The sequence below is a fragment of the Nerophis ophidion genome, linkage group LG23, assembly GCF_033978795.1.
Source record: "Nerophis ophidion isolate RoL-2023_Sa linkage group LG23, RoL_Noph_v1.0, whole genome shotgun sequence".
NCBI classification, from domain to species: domain Eukaryota; kingdom Metazoa; phylum Chordata; class Actinopteri; order Syngnathiformes; family Syngnathidae; genus Nerophis; species Nerophis ophidion.
In genome coordinates, this window is record NC_084633.1 from 4955741 (window position 1) to 4979969 (window position 24229).

The 24229-nt window shown below is 37.4% G+C and overlaps 1 protein-coding gene and 1 long non-coding RNA gene across 5 annotated transcripts in view; both read right to left on the reverse strand.

The window, feature by feature from the left end:
• The window catches only part of xpo6 (exportin 6), a 47297-nt gene that overhangs the window by 21460 nt on the left and 1608 nt on the right, over positions 1-24229 (reverse strand). For 3 of the 4 annotated variants that reach the window (XM_061885040.1, XM_061885037.1, XM_061885039.1), the window contains 3 exons: positions 18436-18526; positions 12155-12267; positions 11000-11197 (listed from right to left, as the gene is read on the reverse strand). In XM_061885040.1, the coding sequence (XP_061741024.1) occupies positions 11000-11197; positions 12155-12267; positions 18436-18487 (363 nt within the window). In that variant the 5' untranslated portion in view covers positions 18488-18526. The remainder of the gene's footprint in view (positions 1-10999; positions 11198-12154; positions 12268-18435; positions 18527-24229) is intronic. The other variant, XM_061885038.1, reaches the window with a different exon arrangement.
• Positions 534-10338, reverse strand: LOC133541566 (uncharacterized). Its single transcript, XR_009803917.1, has 2 exons — positions 9839-10338; positions 534-9754 (listed from the first exon to the last, which is right to left on the reverse strand). It is a non-coding gene; the product is annotated as an uncharacterized LOC133541566 (long non-coding RNA).

The following is a 24229-nucleotide window of genomic DNA, read 5'->3' on the forward strand; positions in this document are numbered from 1 at the left end:
GATAGTTATTTTCGGGTTCTTACACTTTATCAATGATGAAACCTTTCCAAAACATTTTACTAAAATTCCTTGACCAAAATAAATAAGTGTATCTAAAATAAAAACAACAGATAAAGGAGTTATCGTAACACTAAGTGAAATTAGGTTTATATCTATGTAGCCGCTTGGATACATCTTCTCATATTTCGATTCCAACATATTCAGTCTTTATTTCTGCTCCATCCCACAGCCACACGAATAAATCCATCTGGTGGAAAAATGGTAATTTAGGCTTTTGTCTAACAGCACTACATATTTCGTTTGTTGGAACAATGATGACAGTAACAGTCTTTAAAAGTGGAGAGCAAGCCAAACAAGAACAGACCAATGCATACTTCTCACCACAGGTACATTTCCCTTTAATCTGGCTGTGTGGGAACATGACAGCAAACAGACAGCTTGTGCATTTTGAAGGTTTTTCATAATTGTACGGGGCTTTGTCTTTACTTTTATTTTCTGTCAAAATATTTTTTGGCTCATGTTGAAACAGAACATGCTAATTAATTGTCCGAGATTGTATTTTTTTTTTTTTTTTTTAAACGCATCCTCCCCCAGCGTTTACCTTTTCCCCATCTTTTACAAGGCAACTTATGGCGACCCATTATCTTGTACTGTAACCCTGTACACTGTTTGTCTAATCTTCAACGAGTTTGTGCTGATAGTATATATTTGGACCATGAATTGATTTACGTGGACCCCGACTTAAGCGAGTTGAAAAACTTACTCGGGTGTTGCCATTTGGTGGTCAATTGTACGGAATATGTACTGAACTGCGCAATCTACTAATAAAAGTTTCAATCAATCAATAAAACAAAATGTCATTGTACTTGTACAATGACAATAAAGATCCATCCATCCACATAGCAGCACTTTTTATTTAGACAGGGTGTATGATGAAATATGTGCAGGTGTACCTAATGTTGTGAAATTTATTTTACGACCGTGTCTGAGGAAAAAAAAATAGCGGTGACAACTTCAAGATATACAGTATATTTAAACTGGGGCTGTCAAAAGATAAAATGTAATCGTGATTAATCACATTTTGTTTCCAGTTAACTCAAAATGAATCGAGATTAATCGCAGATATAATTTTTCATCATTAATAAGTAGGTAGGTAGATACAGTGGTATTGCAATTTAAAAATCTTCACAATAAAGCTGTGGCGCGCCATGAAAGCATCAAACAAAAACTTTGTCTGTAGTTTTTTTCTGGCACTTTAGGGTTGGCGAGGTCTGAAAATAAATGACATCTTCCAGAATACTGAACGCAGTACGGCGTTGACAAGGTGGGGGGCGTGGAACGCCATAAGCAGGAAGTGAAGAGTGTTCTTAGTAGATGAGAGGAAATGTTTTTTTTGGGATGTATCCTCCAAATATCAAAATCTATCCATAATTATTTGAGTTATATTGCTGACTAACACAAAAACAAACCATGCTGAAAACATTTGTTTGTTAATTACACTTTTAAAAGGCCATTCTAAAGTGTATATGCAAACAGGTAGATCAATACTATAGTTTGTAGTGTTAAGCAGGGAACAAAAGCCCTTTACTGTAATGAATCACCTTAAAAAATATTCATTTATTCAATTAGGAAATGTGGGCGACACTCAGCAGATTGCTATGTTACTAAAGAGTAGGGATGATGTTTGATAAGAAATTATAGAGTTCGAGCCCATTATCGAATCCTCTTATTAAACTGATTCCTTATCGATTCTCTTATCGATTCTCCAATCGAGTCCAGACAGGTTTTTGTACATGGAAAAAAAAAACAATACTTGGTTTAACAAAAGCTCACGTTTATTATATAAGAAAAAAATCAAATCTAATAAATATTGACTGTTACCCCCCCTAAAAAAATAAAATAAAATAAAATAAATATTGACTGTTGTTACCCAAAGTATATCAAGTGGGATTTTTCAGAAAAACAAATATATACAGTAACACAAAAACACCCTGTCACTGTGATCACTATAGGTGTATAAATAAGAATATAGTGTTAAATAAAATGAGTCCCTTGGGCACAAAACTGAAAATAATACAGCTCTCCAAAAAGTGCACTTCTGCTACTATTTGACATAACTGTTTGTTATGATGCTTTGACATTTTTGCACTCTATTTCTTTATTGAAAGAAAACTGAATGAAGAGAAAAGTTGTTTGCAAATGTGGTTACAATGCTAAAAAATGAAAAGTTATAGCTAAAAAAAGAAATACACTTTATTGAGTTAACATTATTTCTTTATGAGCTGGGGAATATAACAACTACACTACCCAGCATTCAACGGGAGTGACGAGCATGCGCGGTAGCCCCGAAAAGTGTTGTTGCATGTCGTCACCCGGCAGTACACGTCAAGAACTCAGCCAACACGCCTCGTCTGCATTATTTATAATTAGACTGACAACACATATACAGTGTGATTTTGCTTTGTTTACAAGGAAAGAAAAACAAAAGTTAAAAAAGGGGGATATGTTGTATATATATGTATGTGCTGCGGTTGCTTTAAGAACGTTGCGACAGCTGCCGTAAAGGAAGTGCGTTGCTAGCCTGGTTGCTATGTTTCCGGTTGGTCGTAAAAGTGTTGGTCATGTGTTTGAACCCTGCTCAAATCTCTCAGTAAAGTTATTCATTGGATTATGTCTTTTGTTTTGAACTTTACTACACCTTGGAGGGCTTTTTCCCGTCCGTTGTTTTCCTGCTTTCGCTATCTGCGCCTAATGACTGAGCTATGTGACGTCGTTTTTTGTGATGTCTCACGGAGCATTTCTGGTCGGGATGGATTAAAATAAAGACCCAACTCTTTTTCTTTACTATAGTGGTCTCGATAACGGGTACCGGTTATCAAAAAAGGGTTCGAGTCTTAGGACTCGTTTCTTTTCTTATCGAACAACTGGGAAAACCGGTTTCGAGTATCATCCCTACTAAAGAGTAATAAAACATTTGATATTTTTGCACAAAATACTGTCTACTACTTCACAACATTGAATATTAGACTGCAAAAATATTTTGCAATATTATTATTGCTTTAGGTAAGAGTTTGGGTTAAAAAAAGACGTGCTCTAAAATACTAACGAATAAAAAACGATTTGCTTGAGTAGAACATACAGTATACAAACAAACAAGGTTAGTTTTCGGAAAAAAAGTAATAATTAAACCGTGTATGATGGTCTCAAAGACCTATAAAGTCACCATACACTGTTTAAACATTGTAAAGGTTGAACCTGCTCAGTGGCTTTGTGGTTAAGGTGTCCGCCCTGAGATCAGTTGGTCGTGAGTTCAAACCCCGGCCGAGTCTTACCAAAGACTATAAAAAATGGGACCCATTACCTCCCTGCTTGGCACTCAGCATCAACGGTTGGAATTGGGGGTTAAATAATTTCCGAGCGCAGCTACCGCCCTCATATCCCAGGGAGTGGAACAAGGGGATGGGTCAAATGCAGAGGATAATTTCACCACACCTAGTGTGTGTGAGAGAGACTATCAGTGGTACTTTAACATTTAGGTGCAACTTTTCAACTAAATGGTGTTGTATATGTTGTACAATGACAATAAATATTTCTAATTCTATTTTTTAGTATCATTAGGGATATGAACCCCTGAAATACTTTCAAAATACACTTCTATTGCAATTTAAATTCATGCTATGTACATTAAACAATTAAAAAATAATTAGAAAGAGGAAAACTATCAATATTCCTGTATTGTGGTGACAGCCAATCAAAAAGAATGTGTTAATTATTATTATAAAACAACTGGAATAGACTACGCTAATCTGATATAATTAAAACATAACGTCAAATTAAGTATCATCATTTTATAATAGGTGCCACAGAGTGCAAAGAAGAAGAATCTTGATGAACAAGGTCAAAACTAAGTACACATAAAGGAAAACTACAATTAAAAATAATGTGTTATTCAAAATTAAGCGGATTAGACAAGAACAGAGAAAAGAGACTAACAAAAAGTAGACATTCACACTTGTTTAAACATGGTGCAAAAAGTGGAAAATTATCAATATTCCTTTAGATTAGACTTTATTTATTCCTTCAGGAAAATTACAATTTTCAGTATATAGTGTCAGACAATTGAAAATAATGTGTTAAATATTATTAAAAACCAACGCTCTTTTGATATAATTGAACATAACACGGTACAAAATGATGAAATATTTCTACAATGTGACAGCCAATCAAAATAATGTGTTATTAAAAACCAAGTGGATTACACATTGACGTTATTGTGATTTAATTACACAAAAGTATTTTGTCAGCCACCGATTGTGCAAGTTCTCCCACTTAAAATGATGACAGAGGTCTGTAATTTTCATCATAGGTAAACTTCAACTGTGAGAGACAGAATGTGAAAAAAAAATCCAGGAATTCACATTGTAGGAATTTTAAAGAATTTATTTGTAAGTTATGGTGGAAAATAAGTATTTGGTCAATAACAAAAATTAAACTCAAAACTTTGTAATATAACCTTTGTTGGCAATAACAGAGGTCAAACGATTACTATAGGTCTTTACCAGGTTTGCACACACACTAGCTGGTATTTTGGCCCATTCTTCTATTCAGATCTTCTCGAGAGCAGTGATGTTTTTGGGCTGGCGCCGAGCACCACGGACTTTCAACTCCCTCCATAGATTTTCTATGGGGTTGAGATCTGGAGACTGGCTAAGCCACTCCAGGACTTTCAAATGCTTCTTACGGATCCACTCCTTCGTTGCCCGGGCGGTGTGTTTGGGATTATTGTCATGCTGGGTCTTCCAGCATGACAATAATCATCTTCAAATCTCTCACTGATGGAAGGAGGTTTGGGCTCAAAATCTCACGATACATGGCCCCATTCATTCTTTCCTTAACACGGATCAGTCGTCCTGTCCCCTTAGCAGAAAAACAGCCCCAAAGCATGATGTTTCCATCCCCATACTTCACAGTAGTAGGTCTGGTGTTCTTGGGATGCAACTCAGTATTCTTCTTCCTCCAAACACGACGAGTTGAGTTTATACCAAAAAGTTATATTTTGGTTTCATTTGACCACATGACATTCTCCCAAACCTCTGCTGTGTCATCCATGTGCTCTCTGGCAAACTTCAGACAGGCCTGGACATGCACTGGTTCAAGCAGGGGAACACGTCTGGCACTGCAAGATTTGATTCCCTGTCGGCGTAGTGTGTCACTGATGGTAACCTTTGTTACTTTGGTCCCAGCTCTCTGCAGGTCATTCACCAGGTCCCCCTGTGTGGTTCTGGGATTTTTGCTCACCGTTCTCATGATCATTTTGACCCCACGGAATAAGATCTTGCGTGGAGCCCCAGATCAAGGGAGATTATCAGTGGTCTTGTATGTCTTCCATTTTCTGATAATTGCTCCCACAGTTGATTTTTTTCACACAAAGCTGCTTGCCTATTGTAATTTCACTCTTCCCAGTCTGGTTCAGATCTACAATTCTTTTCCTGGTGTCCTTAGACAGCTCTTTGGTGTTGGCCATAGTGGAGTTTGGAGTCTGACTGTTTGAGGCTGTGGACAGGTGTATTTTATACAGATAACAAGTTCAAACAGGTTCCATTAATATAGGTAACAAGTGGAGGACAGAAGAGCTTCTCAAAGAAGAAGTTACAGGTCTGTGAGAGCCAGAGATCTTCCTTGTTTGAAGTGACCAAATACTTATTTTCCACCATAATTTACAAATAAATTATTTAAAATTCCTACAATGTGAATTCCTGAATTTATTTTTTCCATTATTTCTCTCACAGTTGAAGTGTACCTATGATTAAAACTACAGACCTCTGTCATCATTTTAAAAGGCCTACTGAAATTAGATTTTCTTATCTAAACGGGGATAGCAGGTCCATTCTGTGTCATACTTGATCATTTCGCGATATTGCCATATTTTTGCTGAAAGGTTTTAGTAGAGAACATCGACGATAAAGTTCGCAACTTTTGGTCGCTAATAAAAAAGCCTTGCCTTTACCGGAAGTAGCAGACAATGACGTCACTGGTGTGAGGGCTCCTCGCATCCTCACATTGTTTATAATGTGAGCCTACAGCAGCAAGAGCTATTTGAACCAAGAAAGCGACAATTCCCCATTAATTTGAGCGAAGATTCGTGCATGAGGAAATTTAAATTGAAGGCCTAGAAAAAAAAAAAAAAAACAGTGCCTTACTACTTCCTACCCACCGTCATTCATTTCTGCTTAGATCTAATGCCATTTTATTAGCTACAGTAACAATCTACATGCTATGTAATCAATGCATACTGTAATCTTAACTCAGAAGTAAAGCTCCGCCGACCTCTGAATGCAAGCGGTCGGCAGATGACTCATGGCGAAAAATTGCCTTTTCTTATTAAGAGAACTTGCCAGGGCTTTGGACATGGTACTTCCATAACGTACCCTTTTTTTAGTCCACACTCGTAGCTCATCAGTAACTAGTGAACGCAGCCACATTTACGGAAAGGCCCGAGAGTCAAAAAGGATGCATGTTCGTTAATCGCCTGTCAACAAATGGATGACAGCCCTAGTTTAAACAGTTACCTTTTACAGGGTTTCTCCAGGTATCAATAATGTAATGTATTGCTTTTTAATGCCACTTACAGGGGAACTGCCCTTTTTTGGAACGTTTATTTACAATCATGAGAGACAAGGACACAAGTCATTTTGTTTTTAGCATTTTTAAAAACAAAATACGCTTGAAAGGTGCAGTTAATGGAAGTCACCACCTTCAAAGTCCTCTAAAAAGACTTCAAAACCCTCCATCAACATTTTATATACACGATGTAAGTATGTAATTTAGGGCTGCGAATCTTTAGGTGTCCCACGATTCGATTCAATATCGATTCTTGTGTCGCGATTCGATTACAAATCGATTTTTTCGATTCAACGCGATTCTCGATTCAAAAACGGTATTTTTCCGATTCAAAATGATTCTGTATTCATTCAATACATAGGATTTCAGCAGGATCTACCCCAGTCTGCTGACATGCTAGCAGAGTAGGTGATTTTTTTAAAAAGCGTTTATAATTGTAAAGGACAATGTTTTATCAACTGATTGCAATAATGTAAATTTGTTTTAACTAATAAACGAACCAAAAATATGACTTATTTTATCTTTGTGAAAACATTGGACTCAGTGTGTTGTCAAGCTTATGAGATGCGATGCAAGTGTAAGTCACTGTGACACTTGTTCTTTTTTTATTTTTATAAAAGTCTAATGATAATGTCAATGAGGGATTTTTAATCACTGCTATGCTGAAATTATAACTAATATTGGTACTGTTGTTGATAATATTCATTTTTGTTTCACTACTTTTGGTTTGTTCTGTGTCGTGTTTGTGTCTCCTTTCAATTGCTCTGTTTATTGCAGTTCTGAGTGTTGCTGGGTCAGGTTTGGTTTTGGATTGCATTGTTATGGTAATGCTGTGTATTGTTTTAAATAAATAAAAAAAATTTAATCGATTTTTTTAAAAAGGAGAATCGATTCTGAATTGCACAACATGAGAATCGCGATTCGTATTCGAATCGATTTTTTCCCACACCCCTAATGTAAATATTGTAGTAACAGACACGTTCATAACCATATATTTACCGTATTGGTCTTTTTAAGCATTTATTTCCATTTCGTTAGCAACGCACTTCCGACTTCCGGCAAAAAATTTGTTTTCCTACTTCCGTAAACAAACCTGTGTGTGTTCTAATCAGGGCAGACTTGAAAACAAACAACGAATACATATTTGGACAAATGAGGATTCACAACCTTATCTTTTTTAACCTAAATATACAGAAGATGAACTACTGGTTATAGAAGCCAACACGAACAGAGAATGAAATGCTGCAGAAACCGAGAGAGTGAGGTCGGCGTGACTTTTTGCTGTAAATGTGAAACATGGAGATAACTTATACAGACAGAAATGGTGTCATTACCCAAAAGAAACAGGAAAAAAACATTCTTTTGATCATGATACATGCAGAATAGCATGCTTGTTATTAGAACTACAGTACATATGCTGTTGAGCTAACTGTGTACAAACAAAACATGAAAAGAAGGTTATTACTCCATAGATACTATAAAATGATTGTTCATGTTTTTCAGTCAGTACAGATTGGTGTCCTATCTCATTGTGTTGTGCATTACAAACTCTAAAGCCATTCAGTTGTTGACAAAATAGTTAGCTCAAGTCTTGCCATACATAGCTTACGGCTATTGCCGTAGCATGTTGTCGTTAAGACGATATGTTATTATGCTAGAAAAAGAGTTCCTCAGTGTTCGCTTTTACAATAACAATGTCGCTACAGCTTGGTTTTTATACAGGTTACGGAACGCAAATTAAGTATTGCTGGTGGTTTTTGAATGCATTTTCAAAGTGATTTAGTGGCAGAAAGTATTGATCTCATTAACTGCCACCTAGAACGAGCTGATTATTTAAAAAAGTTAGAATATCTCTAATAAAGAAAGGCAAAATTCCAAAAAACGTACAGTTCCCCTTTAAAGAAAAAATAAATGCCCATGTCCAACCACATATGGTTATTAAATGTAGTCAAAAGCTTACAATTGTCTGAATAAACACAATTGGAAGCTTTTGAGAATGATAATCTTGAACAGTTCAAAGGTTTAAATTAACTGCTACTCTTTAGTGAGTTAGATTTGGTTCGCTAGACTGTTTCATCTGACAATGTATTTTTATTTATTTTTCTGTAAAGTTAGCAACACTAGACATTCTTAGTGGCAACACCAGAAGTGGCACAGTTAACTGCTTTAAATTGCTAACTTGTGCTGTTAGCATGTTTGATTTCAATGCATTAATTTGGAGGTATTTCTGAACCTGCTGCAGAAAGCCTCCGGGTTTACAATCGTCTGACTTTAACCAAGTTTTGAAAAGACAGCCAGACAGCCATTTTTGCTGAAATTTGCAGTTTCTTATTTTCCCAACACGTATTAATTTTCTCACTTTCGCCACAGCATGAGCACGTTCACAGGGTGTTAACATTCCAAGCATACAGTGTTCTGACTTTGTGCGCCGGCCGTTGATAATATCCAATTAAAGTGTTCCGTCGGTCAACCATCACACTTTACCTTCTATCAAAATGATTCAGGGGGAAATTCACTTAAGCCCAAATAAACTCAAAATAAGCTCAAAATAAACATCCAATTCTGAATTAGTTGATCAATATAATATATCCAGAAGTAATTTTTTAAATGTTATCTTTTTAAAGACATGCTTTAAAAATGCATATCCTATGAAAATATACCTTATAATAGCCACAAACTGGAGGATACGTTTAATAAATCAGAACACAATTAAAATAAATAGTTAAAAAGGTTTCATGGAATAATAAATGAACATCATACTAGGAATGTTGGGAAATGGATGAGTGATTTGAACATTTTAGAAAAATACATTTCATGGAATGATATTTGTGAAAAATGTCAAAAAGCCCTTTAGATGCATTACATATAAGCTGTGTTAATTAAACATCTTGAATACTTTTCACCCTCAATTGTTTAAAATGGGTACAATAGATAGCAAGGTATGTATAATGTGTCAGTCAGCTAAAGGACCTCATTCATTAACTGTGGGAAAGTCAGAAAATAAGAGTTGAGGTCTGGTGCGAGAATTTCCTTGGTTGTCCATTCTAGGCCACAATAGGTCACGTGAGTTGCCTTCATCACGAAAGTTGATAAAATTAGTCGAATTAGCTCATGTGTGTTGAACTGGAGACGACTGAAACAAAGGAATTGTGTACGAAACAAGCTCAGCTTCCTCATTACCATGACATGGTGACAGAGTTAAGAACTTCAAGCTTACAGTGACTAAAGCATGGCAAAGCCGTTTGATTTCGTCTTTCAGGGGAGTGTCCGCTGTGGAGGTAGTGCTTGTCATGCTTTCGGACCTTACAAGACCAAATCAACTCAGGAAAAGAAACACAGACAGACGTAGCAATTTATCAATGACAGCAATGTTATTAAGTTCCTTTTCATTTATCGTTTTATTGATTGCTGTATTGACTATCGGCCCAATCCTATTGTATTACATTTTTAGAGCCTCTGGACAAGGTACTTAATGCTTTATAATGCCATTTAGGCAGTATTTTTTGCAAAATCCATTAACTGACTTTAAGAAACCCTGTTTCAAAAGATACATTCTAAAATTTTGGGAAAGAGTGGGACTTTGTTTCATTTGAACGCCTTCCAAATCAAACATCTGGCAGACAGACTGAGGAAAAACGTGTTATAAACGAAATTTTGCAGCTAAATGTACACCAAAGAGCACATAAATATACATACACACACACACACACACACATATATACATATATATATATATATATATGTATAAAATATATACATACACATATACATATATACATATATATACACACACATATATATATATATACATACATATATATATACACATGTATATATACAACTATATATATACATATATATACACATACATATATATATATATATACACACATACATATATATATACACATGCATATACATATATATATAAACATACATATACATATATATACACATACATATATATTTATATATATACACATACATATATATATACATATACATACATACACATATATAAATATATATGTATGTATATATATACCTGTATTGATAAATGTAGCTACATCTACATAGATATATCTATCTATATTTATCTCTATGTATAGATATATCTAGATATAGATCGATATCTATATACACACTCTATATTTATATCTATCTATCGAGAGTGACATGTATATATAGTGTATATATCTAGATATAAATCTACATCTAGATATATACACTATCTATATTTATCTCTCTCTCTCTATATCTATCTATATATATATATATATATATATATATATATGCGCACACACGCACGCACACACACACGTTTCTGAGACAGCCTCTGTGAGTTGCTGGTAAAAGTCTGCATAACAGCAGGACTTACCTGAAGCGTGTTTGTGAAGAAATCGTGATAGAACATCGGCCAGTCTTGGCGACCAATGTCCACAATGACTTTACAGAGTTTGTTACGGATGAAATATGGCACAGATTTGTGCTGTTCAAGTAGGAGTTTGGGCAAACAGTTACGAATCTCCATTTTGTCCTGCGACGCAACGCCAATCCACATCTTGTTGACCAGGTTCTGAAAGTCAAAAGGACATCGCGATTACCCAAATGAAAGGAAATATGTCCTTCAGAGCACTTCAGAGTATCAGGCCACTAGTTTGGTGCACTGCAGGTTCTAAATCCAGTATACACTAAAATAAACTTATTTTAACCAAGCCTAATCTGGAAATAAGAACACAGCCTTAAACGAATGATGACTTTTCATGCATATATCAGACAACAAATTAAAACTGTAGAGCAGGGCGATTCAATTGTAGAGTTTAGTTCAAAACTTGGGAGACAAACTTTTTTGCAGCACATTCTTCTAAAGTAGACATTGGGAGATCTTTGGATTGGCAGTTTAACCTTGCAAGCAAACTTAGAAGACTGGGGTCCAATTTTGAGAGTTATATAACTTAAAAGGTAAGTCCTCTCCTTTTGGCAGTTACTGTTTTTTTAATAATGCTATTTAAGTAACTAAGGTGTTTCTGAGGCTTGTTAACTTCAGATGCCGTCAACAGTAATTTGTTCAGGTTCTTTATTTATACTATTGATGTTCCTCAAGGTTCCATTTTAAGGCCTCTCCTTTCCATCATTCAACTGGTGGCCTGCAAGTTTTGTCAATTAAAAGAAAATAATGAGGGACTCACATTTTTGCAGCAGATTCTTTAAAACACCAGAGTGCTGTTATAGAGATGATATTTGACTATCCTTTTTGCATAAGGTCTTTAAAGACTAGAGTGTGCCTGTAACTCTGAAAAAATAAATAACCAAAATCCAATGTCTACTGTAGAGGACACTGGTTCTATGGAATACACAACATAAGACAAATAGTGAAAGGCATAGTCCTGTGCTTTGGTCCTTAGATTTCTGGAAATGTGGCCACCAAAACAATGTATATACTTAAGCAAATGCTTTGTAGGAATTTAAAAAAGGCTGCAGAAACAGCATTAAAATATACATTACTTTTACCCCCCTCAAAAAAGGGACCTACTTCAAATACCGTGAGACTGTACATCATCACATACTCATTCCGAGTATTGGACAGGAAGAACAAGCAGTGGCGCCACGCTCCAGTCTGCTGTGCAAAGTTATTCAGCAACTCTTCTGCAAGAAACAAGGAAGTAGCAACGATCACAATCACCACTCATGACTACCAAAAGGTGTACCGCGCGACACAACATACAATAACACCAATGCAGCACAGCGGAGGAAGTGGTATTTCAAAAGCAATGCGAACGTAATTGTGGGCCACATGAGAACAAGCTCTTTAGTGAGCAGTAACTTTATACATCTACAGCAAACAAGTACAGTACATGTACTCATTCATACATTCAAGACTATCTTTTTGACATATGGGTGTTTTTAATGTCAGATAAGTGACTAATTCTCTTTTGGTGTGCTATTTAAATGTCTATTATTATGTAAAACTAACTTTTAAATATTAAAACAGTAAAATGTGTCTCTAGAGCCAGTTTATGATCCTAAAAGGTTGGAAAAATGTCAACCTCTAGTCTAGTTTGCTTCACTTTTGAGAAAAGAGGTGCTTTAAAAGCACATGCTTCAAACCCTTGACCCAGTAATAGGAACATCTACATACCTTCAACAACACTATTTCATATACAGCTCATGTAATGTGGAGCTTCAGGTTCCTTAGGACTAAAACTACAAACCCGGTTTCCATAGGAGTTGGGAAATTGTGTTAAGAGGTAAATAAAAACAAAATACAATAATTTGCAAATCCTTTTCAACCCATATTCAGTTGAATGCACTACAAAGACAAGATATTTGATGTTCAAACTCATAAACTTTTATTTTTTTTGCAAATAATAAATTGGCCCTAGTGTGTGAATGTGAGTGTGAATGTTGTCTGTCTATCTGTGTTGGCCCTGCGATGAGGTGGCGACTTGTCCAGGGTGTACCCCGCCTTCCGCCCGACTGTAGCTGAGATAGGCGCCAGCGCCCCCCGCGACCCCGAAAGGGAATAAGCGGTAGAAAATGGATGGATGGATGGAATTAACTTATAATTTCATGGCTGCAACACGTGCCAAAGTAGTTGGGAAAGGGCATGTTCACCACTGTGTTACATCACCTTTTCTTTAAACAACACTCAATAAACATTTGGGAACTGAGGAAACTAATTGTTGAAGCTTTGAAAGTGGAATTCTTTCCCATTCTTGTTATATGTAAAGCTTCAGTTGTTCAACAGTCCGGGGTCTCCGCTGTCGTATTTTACGCTTCATAATGCACCACACATTTTCGATGGGAGACAGGTCTGGACTGCAGGCGGGCCAGGAAAGTACCCGCACTCTTTTTTTACGAACGCACGCTGTTGTAACACGTGCTAAATGTGGCTTGGCATTGTCTTGCTGAAATAAGCAGGGGCGTCCATGAAAAAGACGGTGCTTAGATGGCAGCATATGTTGTTCCAAAACCTGTATGTACCTTTCAGCATTAATGGTGCCTTCACAGATGTGAAAGTTACCCATGCCTTGGGCACTAATGCACCCCCATACCATCACAGATGCTGGCTTTTGAACTTTGCGTCGATAACAGTCTGGATGGTTCGCTTCCCCTTTGGTCCGGATGACACAATGTTGAATATTTCCAAAAACAATTTGAAATGTGGACTCGTCAGACCACAGAACACTTTTCCACTTTGCATCAGTCAATCTTAGATGATCTCGGGCCCAGAGAAGCAAACAGCGTTTCTGGATGTTGTTGATAAATGACTTTCCCTTTGCATAGTAGAGCTTTTACTTGCACTTACAGATGTAGCGACCAATTGTATTTAGTGACAGTGGCTTTCTGAAGTGTTCCTGAGCCCATGTGGTGATATCCTTTAGAGCTTGATGTCGGTTTTTGATACAGTGCCGTCTGAGGGATCGAAGGTCACGGTCATTCAATGTTGGTTTCCGGCCATGCCGCTTACGTGGAGCGATTTCTACAGATTCTCTGAACCTTTTGATTATATTATGGACCGTAGATGTTGAAATCCCTTAATTTTTGCAATTGCACTTTGACAAAACGTTGTTCAAACTGTTTGACTATTTGCTCTTGTGAAAGACTGAGCATTTTTGGGAAGCTATTTTTATACCCAATCATGGCACCCACCTGTTTCCAATTAGCCTGGGATGTTCCAAATAAGTGTTTGATGAGCATTCCTCAACTTAATCAGTATTTATTGCCACCTTTCCCAACTTCTTTGTCACGTGTTGCTAGCATCAAATTCTAAAGTTAATGATTATTTGCAACAACACAAAACAAGTTTATCAGTTTGAACATCAAATATGTTGTCTTTGTGGCATATTCAAATGAATATGGGTTGAAAATTATTTGCAAATCATTGTATTCCGTTTATATTTACATCTAACACAATTTCCCAACTCATATGGAAACAGGGTTTGTAGTATACTCAAGAACAGCTTTTTCCACAGAGCAGTCTCCCTTTTGAGCGCATTCCCAACAATCCTATTTATTTCAGTTACACTGATTTTACCCATTCATATGTTTGTTTTGTATACTCATATCTAATTATGTACTGTGTTTTAATTTGCATATTCATATCATAGCTTGTGTATACCTATATTACTTTCTATCCATTATATCTAGGATGTATATTTGTAAATACTCAAACAATGTATGGTGTACATTACAGACTGTATAAAAATTAATGCACTACTGGATTTGATGTGAAAACTCATTTGTTTACCCTAAATTATTTTATCCTTGTTTCTTGACAATTAACACAATTGTAATCCTAATGTAAAACATACTGGTATATAACTGAGGGCCACAATGGCATTATCTAATAGGATGCAGTGCATTAGCCATTCCTACTAAGAGTATCCCAATTCCACCAAAAGGTAGCAATAATTTATTTTAAGTGACTAAAAACGACACTAAAATCTATTAAAGCCTGGCTGTACAAAGTACCACATTAATGATGCATGAAAAAACATTTAAAAAACTTATAATTGTAACACGGCATGCTGCCAACTTTTCCGGATTCCGTGGAAGACTCCCGAAAATTGCCCTACAAACATCCCTACTGAAGTTACAAACCTCCCGAAGTCTGTTTTTGTGAGCATATAAAATATTGTAGCTTTTGCGTGAACGCTAAAAGGATGACGAGGAAGTGGTCGATCGACAATCACTTTATTAAAAGAGCAATTAGTGTCTCATCGAGCACACAAAGCGGCTCTCTCCCACTGTATTAACCCCGCGCTTAGTCCACTCACAACGCATTTATGGACTTAGACTGTCAGAAAATAGAACTCTTCAAGCAGAAATTGACAAAACACAAACTCCGATATTTTCAAAAAATTAACATTTCCTCCACGCCCGTGTTAAAAAAAGTCATTCAACACAAGTGAATTTCTTTGGCACATAGTATAGGAAATTACGTGAATGTTTTGTTAATCGCCTTTGCAGGTTATAAAACGTATGTATGCACGGGGTTATGAAATCAACAGTTTCAAGCTTTCAGGACATCATTAATAAAAAAAAAACAAATTCCTTATGAACACCACATACTGTAACACTACCTTTAACCTACCTGTAGCTAGATGAGCCTGCCCCGTGTATAAGCCACAAAAAAAGTGTAAACTTGTAAAAAGACATGCTTCGCTACACATCTTAAATTATACCCGTCAGTCAGATACATTCCTGGGAGGTGCATTATTCTCCTCTTTTTGTGGTATATTTTTTAATTACAATAACAAGTAACATAAGAAAGTTTTTACATAGAACATAATTATTTTTTTTTTGTGTGTTTCTACATACATTTTAAAACTCTCCCACATTATTCTTCGATCCTACAGCATCCATGCAAAATTACACCACAATGTTATTTAGCGACAGTCCCACCACCACAAATAGATTGCAGTCCTGTGGGAAACCCTGATATGGCATCTACTCGTTAAGACATGTGCAGAGTTAGTGTAAGGCAGTTCCTCAACTTACGAACATGGTATGTTCCACAACCGAGCTAGTAACTCAAAACACTTCATCCTCAAATCAGCCTCGCCCATTGAAATTAATGACAATAAATATAATTGGTGTTTGGCCCTGCCAAAACACCACAATTTTACCATGTTAACATGCCTTTTAAAAAATAAAAACTACCTTTTAGATAAACAATATTGTTTGAAAATCCATACAATATTGTGTACTATATAGGGACAGCGTCGCGCAGTGGAAGAGTGGCTGTGCGCAACCCGAGGGTCCCCTGGTTCAATCCCCACCTACTACCAACCTCGTCACGTCCGTTGTGTCCTGAGCAAGACACTTCACCCTTGCTCCTGATGGGTGCTGGTTAGCGCCTTGCATGGCAGCTCCCTCCGTCAGTGTGTGAATGTGTGTGTGAATGGGTATATGTGGAAGTAGTGTCAAAGTGCTTTGAGTACCTTGAAGGTAGAAAAGCGCTATACAAGTACAACCCATTTATTATTTATCATTTATAAACAACTACTATCCATCCATCCATCCATTTTATCCCGCTTATTCCCTTTGGGGTCGCGGGGGGCACTGGTGCCTATCTCAGCTACAATTGGGCGGAAGGCGGCGTACACCCTGGACAAGTCGCCACCCCATCGCAGGGCCAACACAGAGACAGACAACATTGACACTCACATTCACACACTAGGGCCAATTTAGTGTTGCCAATCAATCTATCCCCAGGTGCATGTCTTTAGAAATGGGAGGAAGCCGGAGTACCCGGAGGGAACCCACGCAGTCACGGGGAGAACATGCTAACTCCACACAGAAAAATCCTGAGCCCGGGATTGAACCCAGGACTACTCAGGATTTTTGTATTGTGAGGCAGACGCACTAACCCCTCCTCCACCGTGCTGCCCTATGAACAACTATTAGTTATATGTAATGAAGTAAGAATATTGTTCAGGATATAACTGGGGGAACAAACTAATAGTGTCTCCTTTAGGCTACTTTGTCCAGCCCTTATTATAAGGAACTTGGTTTCAGAGAGTTGGTTGCTTATTTCTCTCGTGACATTTGGTAACACCATCTCTGTCAATTAACAACAGGAACTATCGTTGTTCATGTTGTAAATGGGCGTCTTTGAAAGGTCAGGGTTGAAAAGTTATATGAATGTGTGTACTGACAGTAATGGTCGACTATCAAGTTTCTTGAGTTAGGACTAGTCAGAACAAATTGAAACGTCTCAAAAACAGCATCTACAGCTTCTCAATATTTTTATGGATAAAAGTCTATCTTTTCTGATTGCATGCGTCATAGACCAGCTGAAGCATGTGTGATGCACTTGGACAATACTGCTTTAAAATATTTTAAATGGTTTTTTGATCCGCTTCCTTTCTTTTGCACAAGATTTGTCAGTTCAGATGGTCGGTTGGGCAGGATTGTGTCGATCTCTGGGCAGCATTTAAACCCTTTTGAGCAAAGTAAAGTGTGACCTTTATCAGACCCTGGTATAAACGCGCAAAAGCCCCCATGTGGCCACCGAAGACACTTGTATGCGCAGTTCGATAAAGTGACAACAAAGGAAGTTGACCAGATTCTGTAAATTAACAAATAAGTCACTAAAAAATAAAATAAGTCATCACACCTTTAGAATGAGTGTTTTCATGTGAAAAAAGTAACAATGTATGAAAAAATAAATAATAAGAAAAAGTAAATATATATATATATTTGGGAGGGTTCTAATCTTTTTATGGCTGTTAAGTAGAAGCAACATGGACATCAGCGTGGATCAACGTTAGCTTTATTTTTCAACTCAGTTATGTAAAGAACTTTCGCAATGTACATAACATGTAAGCAACTAAGCCACAGCATCAATTGCCGTCCTTTAACAATCGCTATTTCTTTGAAATCAAAATATATATTCATGTATTAGACGCAGTATAGCTTTTTATTTGCGCACTATTGACTGCAGCAAAAATTTGGCCGCTTAAAAAACTGTGCTTACCAAAACTGGATTTGATGACGTATTCACTTCCGCTGGTGGGCTGCGTCTTTCCCCTTGCACACGAAAGACGCAGCTCGTCCAAAGCTGACGAAAACGTCCCTTCCGGGTCGAATTGCCGTTTAGGCCGAAGTCAAATTTATTTTAAAAGATCACAGATTCTGACTACCATCTGATGTGGCCTGAATCGGATGCGAAAATATCAGATTTGAAGCACTTCGGAACCTTTAGTCTCGCAAAAAAATAGTTTATCTGTATCACTAGAGGGCAAAAAAGTCTGATCGAGAGTTTAGTGTAAACGGGGCGATTGATAATGACTGAACCATACATACCTATTTCTCTCTGCCTTTCATTGGTTGTACAGCTGTGAAAGAACTCTGTCATCAGGCTCTCCAGGGCACGCAGTGATGCCTCCTCTGAAGCCTGGTTAAGAACAACAACAGTATTAATAACTAAGGTTGTCGCAATGCAACTTTTTCACTTCCCATACTGACATTGGAATCTTGAGTATTGGCCGATATCGGTATGGATCTGATATGAAATCATACATAATTGTATTATTTTGTATGTGTGGTATGTTACAAAAAGTTTGTTCAAGTGAAATTGGTCGAACAGAGGACAATGAAATAAAAAACACTAACCAATGTATTAATAACATATAGAATGGACATATGATGTATTTAAGTGGAAGTGGAGTGTTTTTTGGAAACACCTAGTAGCCACAAATAACTAAGTTCATGACACAATAAAATGTTGGGTACTGGAACACGCTCCTGCTTTGGAGACTAAGTAATATACAACTATAAATATTTTATACTTGTATATATTAACAAATGAGCTGTTTTACCCTGCAATATTATTCAGTTAAAAAACTATTTACGTACTGTATGTTTAGCTTGTGTGCTATTGTGTTCTTTGCTGTTGTGAGGCTGCTAGCTCCAGGTAGTCTACAGCCTACAATGTGGGCGGACAAGGCCAGCAACACCTTCTCTGCTGGCTTAGCATAAATCATGATCATAAATTGATAAGTTAATTTAATTTGTATTTTACTTTCCCTAAATGTATAACATTTTTCATCTGACATCATTTTCCTTTCATGACATATTAGTCTCCGGTGTTGCTATTTTTATGTTAAAGCTTCAGAATTCCTCGCTTGTTTTGCCAGCGCTGTATGAAATCTGCCCGATGCCTTCTGAATCAAAAATGTGGCGGTCTGCATAGTGCAGGCAAACAGGGCACATACAATTGATAGACAGTTGCGATAGCCAATCAAATCAAGTGGTGAATGTGACATTGAACGTGACATTTACACCTCTAGTGATTATGAGTCACAAGTCACTATGTTTCCATGCACTTAGTCTGATTTGTAAAATAGTTAGTTTCTTTATATTTTTAAACACGGGTGTGAAGTCAAAGTGTTCACCCACCCTCTCTAATGCGACCATTGGTCATACGCCATAAGCATTAAGGTGTTCCCATGGGCAGTAGTAGGCTTATTTAGAGCGGAATTATTTGAGAAGTCGGACTAATTTAGTGGATGGGCACGTACTGAGTGAGTATCCCAATCACAAGTTGGGAAAGCAGGAAGTGAAGTGAAGTGAATTATATTTATATAGGGCTTTTCTCTAGTGACGCAAAGCGCTTTACATAATGAAACCCAATATCTAAGTTACATTTAAACCAGTGTGGGTGGCACTGGGAGCAGGTGGGTAAAGTGTATTGCCCAAGGACACAACAGCAGTGACTAGGATGGCAAAAGCGGGAATCGAACCTGGAAACCTCAAGCTGCTGGCAGGGCCACTCTACCAACCGAGCCATACCGCCCCGTGGTATATCCATGCAAATCAACCAAGGCTTCCGGCTTCCGTTGGGTGCTGCAAATTTTGAGATCAAAGATTTTTTTTCTTTATTTTTTCAACTTGTTTTTACAATTATTTAAATTTTGACAGCACCACATAGAGATATGTTTTAATAGCTGATGCTGGTTTGTTGACTTTTATATGCGCCAGAAAATAGACAATTTTGTACACTATTAAGGTGATTCTGTACTCAGCAGTGCACAAGTGTTTTTGTATACCATTTTTCCAGCCGTGGTGATGTGGTGACATAAATTATGTATTATGGGAGGTTTTTATTAAAGTCGGACTATGTAAGACATCACTGCAGGCCTAGGTGTGAATGTACGGCCCGCCACTGACAGCCTACCATGCTTACCTTTTGTAAATGACCACTAGAATACAAGAACAACCTTGTGTGCTTATCAGAGAATATTTAGATGATAGCTGGCTGGCCAACTTTGCAAAAGTAAATGCACTGCTTGTATCCAAGATTTTACATGCTAAACAATGTAACAGGGGTGTCAAACGTATGGCCCGCAGGATGAGCTTGCCAAGTATAAATATTAACCTGAAATGTTTGAATGAAAGAAACAGCTGTTCAAAATGTGTCCACTGGATGTTGCAATAGCAATTCTTTGTATCTTTGTAGATGATGTTACATATGTACAAAATAAACCACGTCAGTACATCAATCAAGGAAAATGATCAAACTACATCAATGTCATTTGATTTTGATATATATTTTTTTATCTTATTAGATCAAAAATTAACACCAATCACTTTACTGATGAACATTATCATATAATTTATTCAAAAAATATAATGAAGTATATATACTATTAACCGCAACAGGTAATTGTAACAAAAAAAACAACCAACATTATGATTTGCTGGTTTATTTTTAAACAAAGAAAACAATCTGAAGTTGTCTTTTTGAAGTTATCGTGCCGTGATTTTACCAGTCCGACCCACTTTGGAGAAGATTTTTCTCCATGTGGCCCCGATCTAAAATGAGTTTGACACCCCTGCGATATAACCCTAAATTTGGGTTTTCTTAACTAATATCAAACAGATAATACCTTTGGATCGGGACACCCCTGATAACATCAAGGATGACAATAACCGATGTAGAGTTACACAAAAGAATATAATAGGAACAATGCCTATAGATTATTACAGTGTTTCCAGTCAGATAAAAGATGTTCTATGAAACTGTTGGTCTATGAAAGACCCTACTCCTTTGTTGAAATTGATGACTGTTCAGAATTTGCCAGAAAGGGGAGCCCTCCTAATTAGGCCCATGTATTTTTTTCAAGATAGACTATACCAGTGCTTTTTAACCACTGTGCTGTGGCAGATACAGTCTGGTGTGCCGTGGGAGATTATGCAATTTCACCTAATTGGGTTAAAAATATTTTCTGCAAACCTGTAATTATAATCCGCAAACGTGCCGTTATTGAGTGCTGTCGAGAGCATGGCAGAGTAACCGTGAAATACTCTTCCATATCAGTAGGTGGCAGCAGGTAGCTAATTGCTTTGTAGATGTCGGGAACATGGTTTGTCGTGATCACAATGTGCAGGTGGCAGCGTGTAGGTAAAAAGGTATCTAACAAACACTTACACCAAAAATAAACAAAAGGTGAGTGCCGCTTAAAAAAAAAGGCATTGAAGCTTGGGGAGGGCTATGCAAACAAAACTCAAACTTAACTGGCTGCAAAGTAAATAAAAACAGAATGCTGGACGTCAGCAAAGACTTACAGCGTGTGGAGCAGACGGCGTCCACAAAGTACATCCATACACGAAATGACAATTAATGTCCCCACAAAGAAGGATAGCGTCCGCACAACTTAAATAGTCTTGATTACGAAAACAAAATAGTTGCAGGGAATAGCGCTCGAAGGAAAACATGAAAATGCAACAGGAAAATACCCACAAAACAGGAAAAGCCACCAAAAAAGGAGCACAAGACAAGAACCAAAACACTATGCCCGGGAAAACAGCAAAAACACTTAAAATAAGTTACGGCGTGATGCGACAAGTTGTGACAGTACACTTACTATGATATAAGAGCTATATTGATGCATGCTTGGTTATGGTTTAAATTCATATCCGACAATTGTGAAAACGATTTTTTATTGTCTAATGTGTTTAATTTTTTAATTTCTGCTGGTGGTGTGCCTCCAGATTTTTTCCAAGAAAAAAACGCGCCTTGAATCAAAAAGATTGAAAAACACTGTTCTATGCAACTATTGGTATATAAATAAATGACCCTACTCCTTTGTTGAAATTGATGACTGTTCAAAACTATCCAAAAAGTGTAACCTTCCTAATTAGGCCCATTTTTTTTTTTTTTCGAAGGCTATAAAGTAGTCCTTCAAAACCAAATACCAGGATGATTAAAATGTTCAGCATTTTGCGGGACTATCAAATGAGATGGACGTTAACATTTTTAAAACAATGTTTTTCAACCTTTTTTAAACAAATGCGCAGTTTTTTCATTGAAAAAATCCAGAGGCACACCATCAGCAAAAATCATTAAAAAAAAAAAACGAAACTCCGTTGACAGTAAAAAGTCATTGTCGCAATTGTTGGATATGACTTTAAACCGTAAACAACCACGCATCACTATAACTCTTGTCTCAAAGTAGGTGCACTGCACGACCCGTCACATCACGCCGTGACTTAGAGTTTTTGCTGTTTTCCTGCGTGTAGTGTTTTAGTTCTTGTCTTGCACTCGTATTTTGGTGGCTTTTTAGTTTCATGTCTTTGAGCTTTATTTCCCGCACCTGCTTCATTTTAGCAATCAAGAATATTTAAGTTGTGCGGACAGTAACCTTCTTTGTGGGGACATTGTTGATTGTCATGTCATGTTCGGATGTACTCTGTGGACGCCGTCTCCGCTCCCACACGCTGCAAGTCTTTGCTGTCGTCAGGCATTCTGTTTTTGTTTACTTTGCAGCCAGTTCAGTTTTGTTTACGTAGCCTTCTCTAAGCTTCAATGCCTTTTCTTAGCGGCACTCGCCTTTTGTTTATTTTTGCTTTGCCTACACTCTGCCTCCCACTGTCGTCTGCATATTGGGATCACGATAAACCATCAATGTCGTTCCCGACATTTATAAAGCAATTAGCTACCTGCTGCCACCTACTGTTATGGAAGAGTATTACACTAACCGGTACTCTGCCAAGCTTGATTGATTTGAGACTTTTATTAGTAGATTCCACAGTACAGTACATTTTCCGTACAATCGACGACTAAATGGTAACTAGAGCTGGGCGATACATCGATATACGCAATATATCGCGGGGTTGTCTCTGTGCGATATAGAAAATGACTATATTGTGATATTCGAGAATACTTTCTCACGCAGTTGCTTTTAGCAGCGGGCATTACACTAGAGGCTCTTCTCGCTCTTTCTTGTCTCTCCTTCTCACAGACAGCAAGCGCAGAAACTTACACACGTCACGTCATACGTCACATACGTATACACCCTCACGGAACAGAGAGGTAGCAGACTGAACGTTAGCTGTGATGCTAACGAAGCCGTGCAAGTGGTTATACGACAGAAAGAAGGGGCGAAAGAAGGAAAAATGAATTCCCAAGAAATACAGCAGGGGTCCATCGTCTGGCGGTGGTTCGGCTTCAAGCGGGAATATGTCGAATAGACAACTTTAATTTGTCAAGCGTGGGGCACAAGCGTTGCTACCAAAAGTAACATTACTGCTAATATGTAGCATCATTTGAAAAGTCACCTGCTAATAACTTTAATAAATATAGTTTAAATCAATTGACTTAGTTGTGATTTCTTTCTCTGCATGAAAGTTTAAAATGAGCATATATTAATGCAGTATGAAGAAGAATGTTTTAATGTAGACACACAGTATCTTCATACCGCTGTGATTATATTTATCAATCATTCCCACATTAGGGCCAATTTAGTGTTGCCGATCAACCTACCCCCAGGTGCATGTTTTTGGAGGTGGGAGGAAGGGAATCCACGCAGTCACGGGGAGAACATGCAAACTCCACACAGAAAGATCCCGAGCCCGGGATTGAACCCAGGACCGCTCAGGACCTACGTATTGTGAGGCAGATGCCCAGCACAGACAACAACGGCACATCATTTGTGGATTATAGTTACTGGTTTGCAAAAAATACTTTTTTTTAACGCAGCTCGGTGAAATTACATAACCTCCCGCGGCACACCACACTGTATCTCGCGTACACTATTTGGTTTTGAAGGACTATTGTACGCCGCGACAGCGGGATGAGAGCGAGGGACACATACAG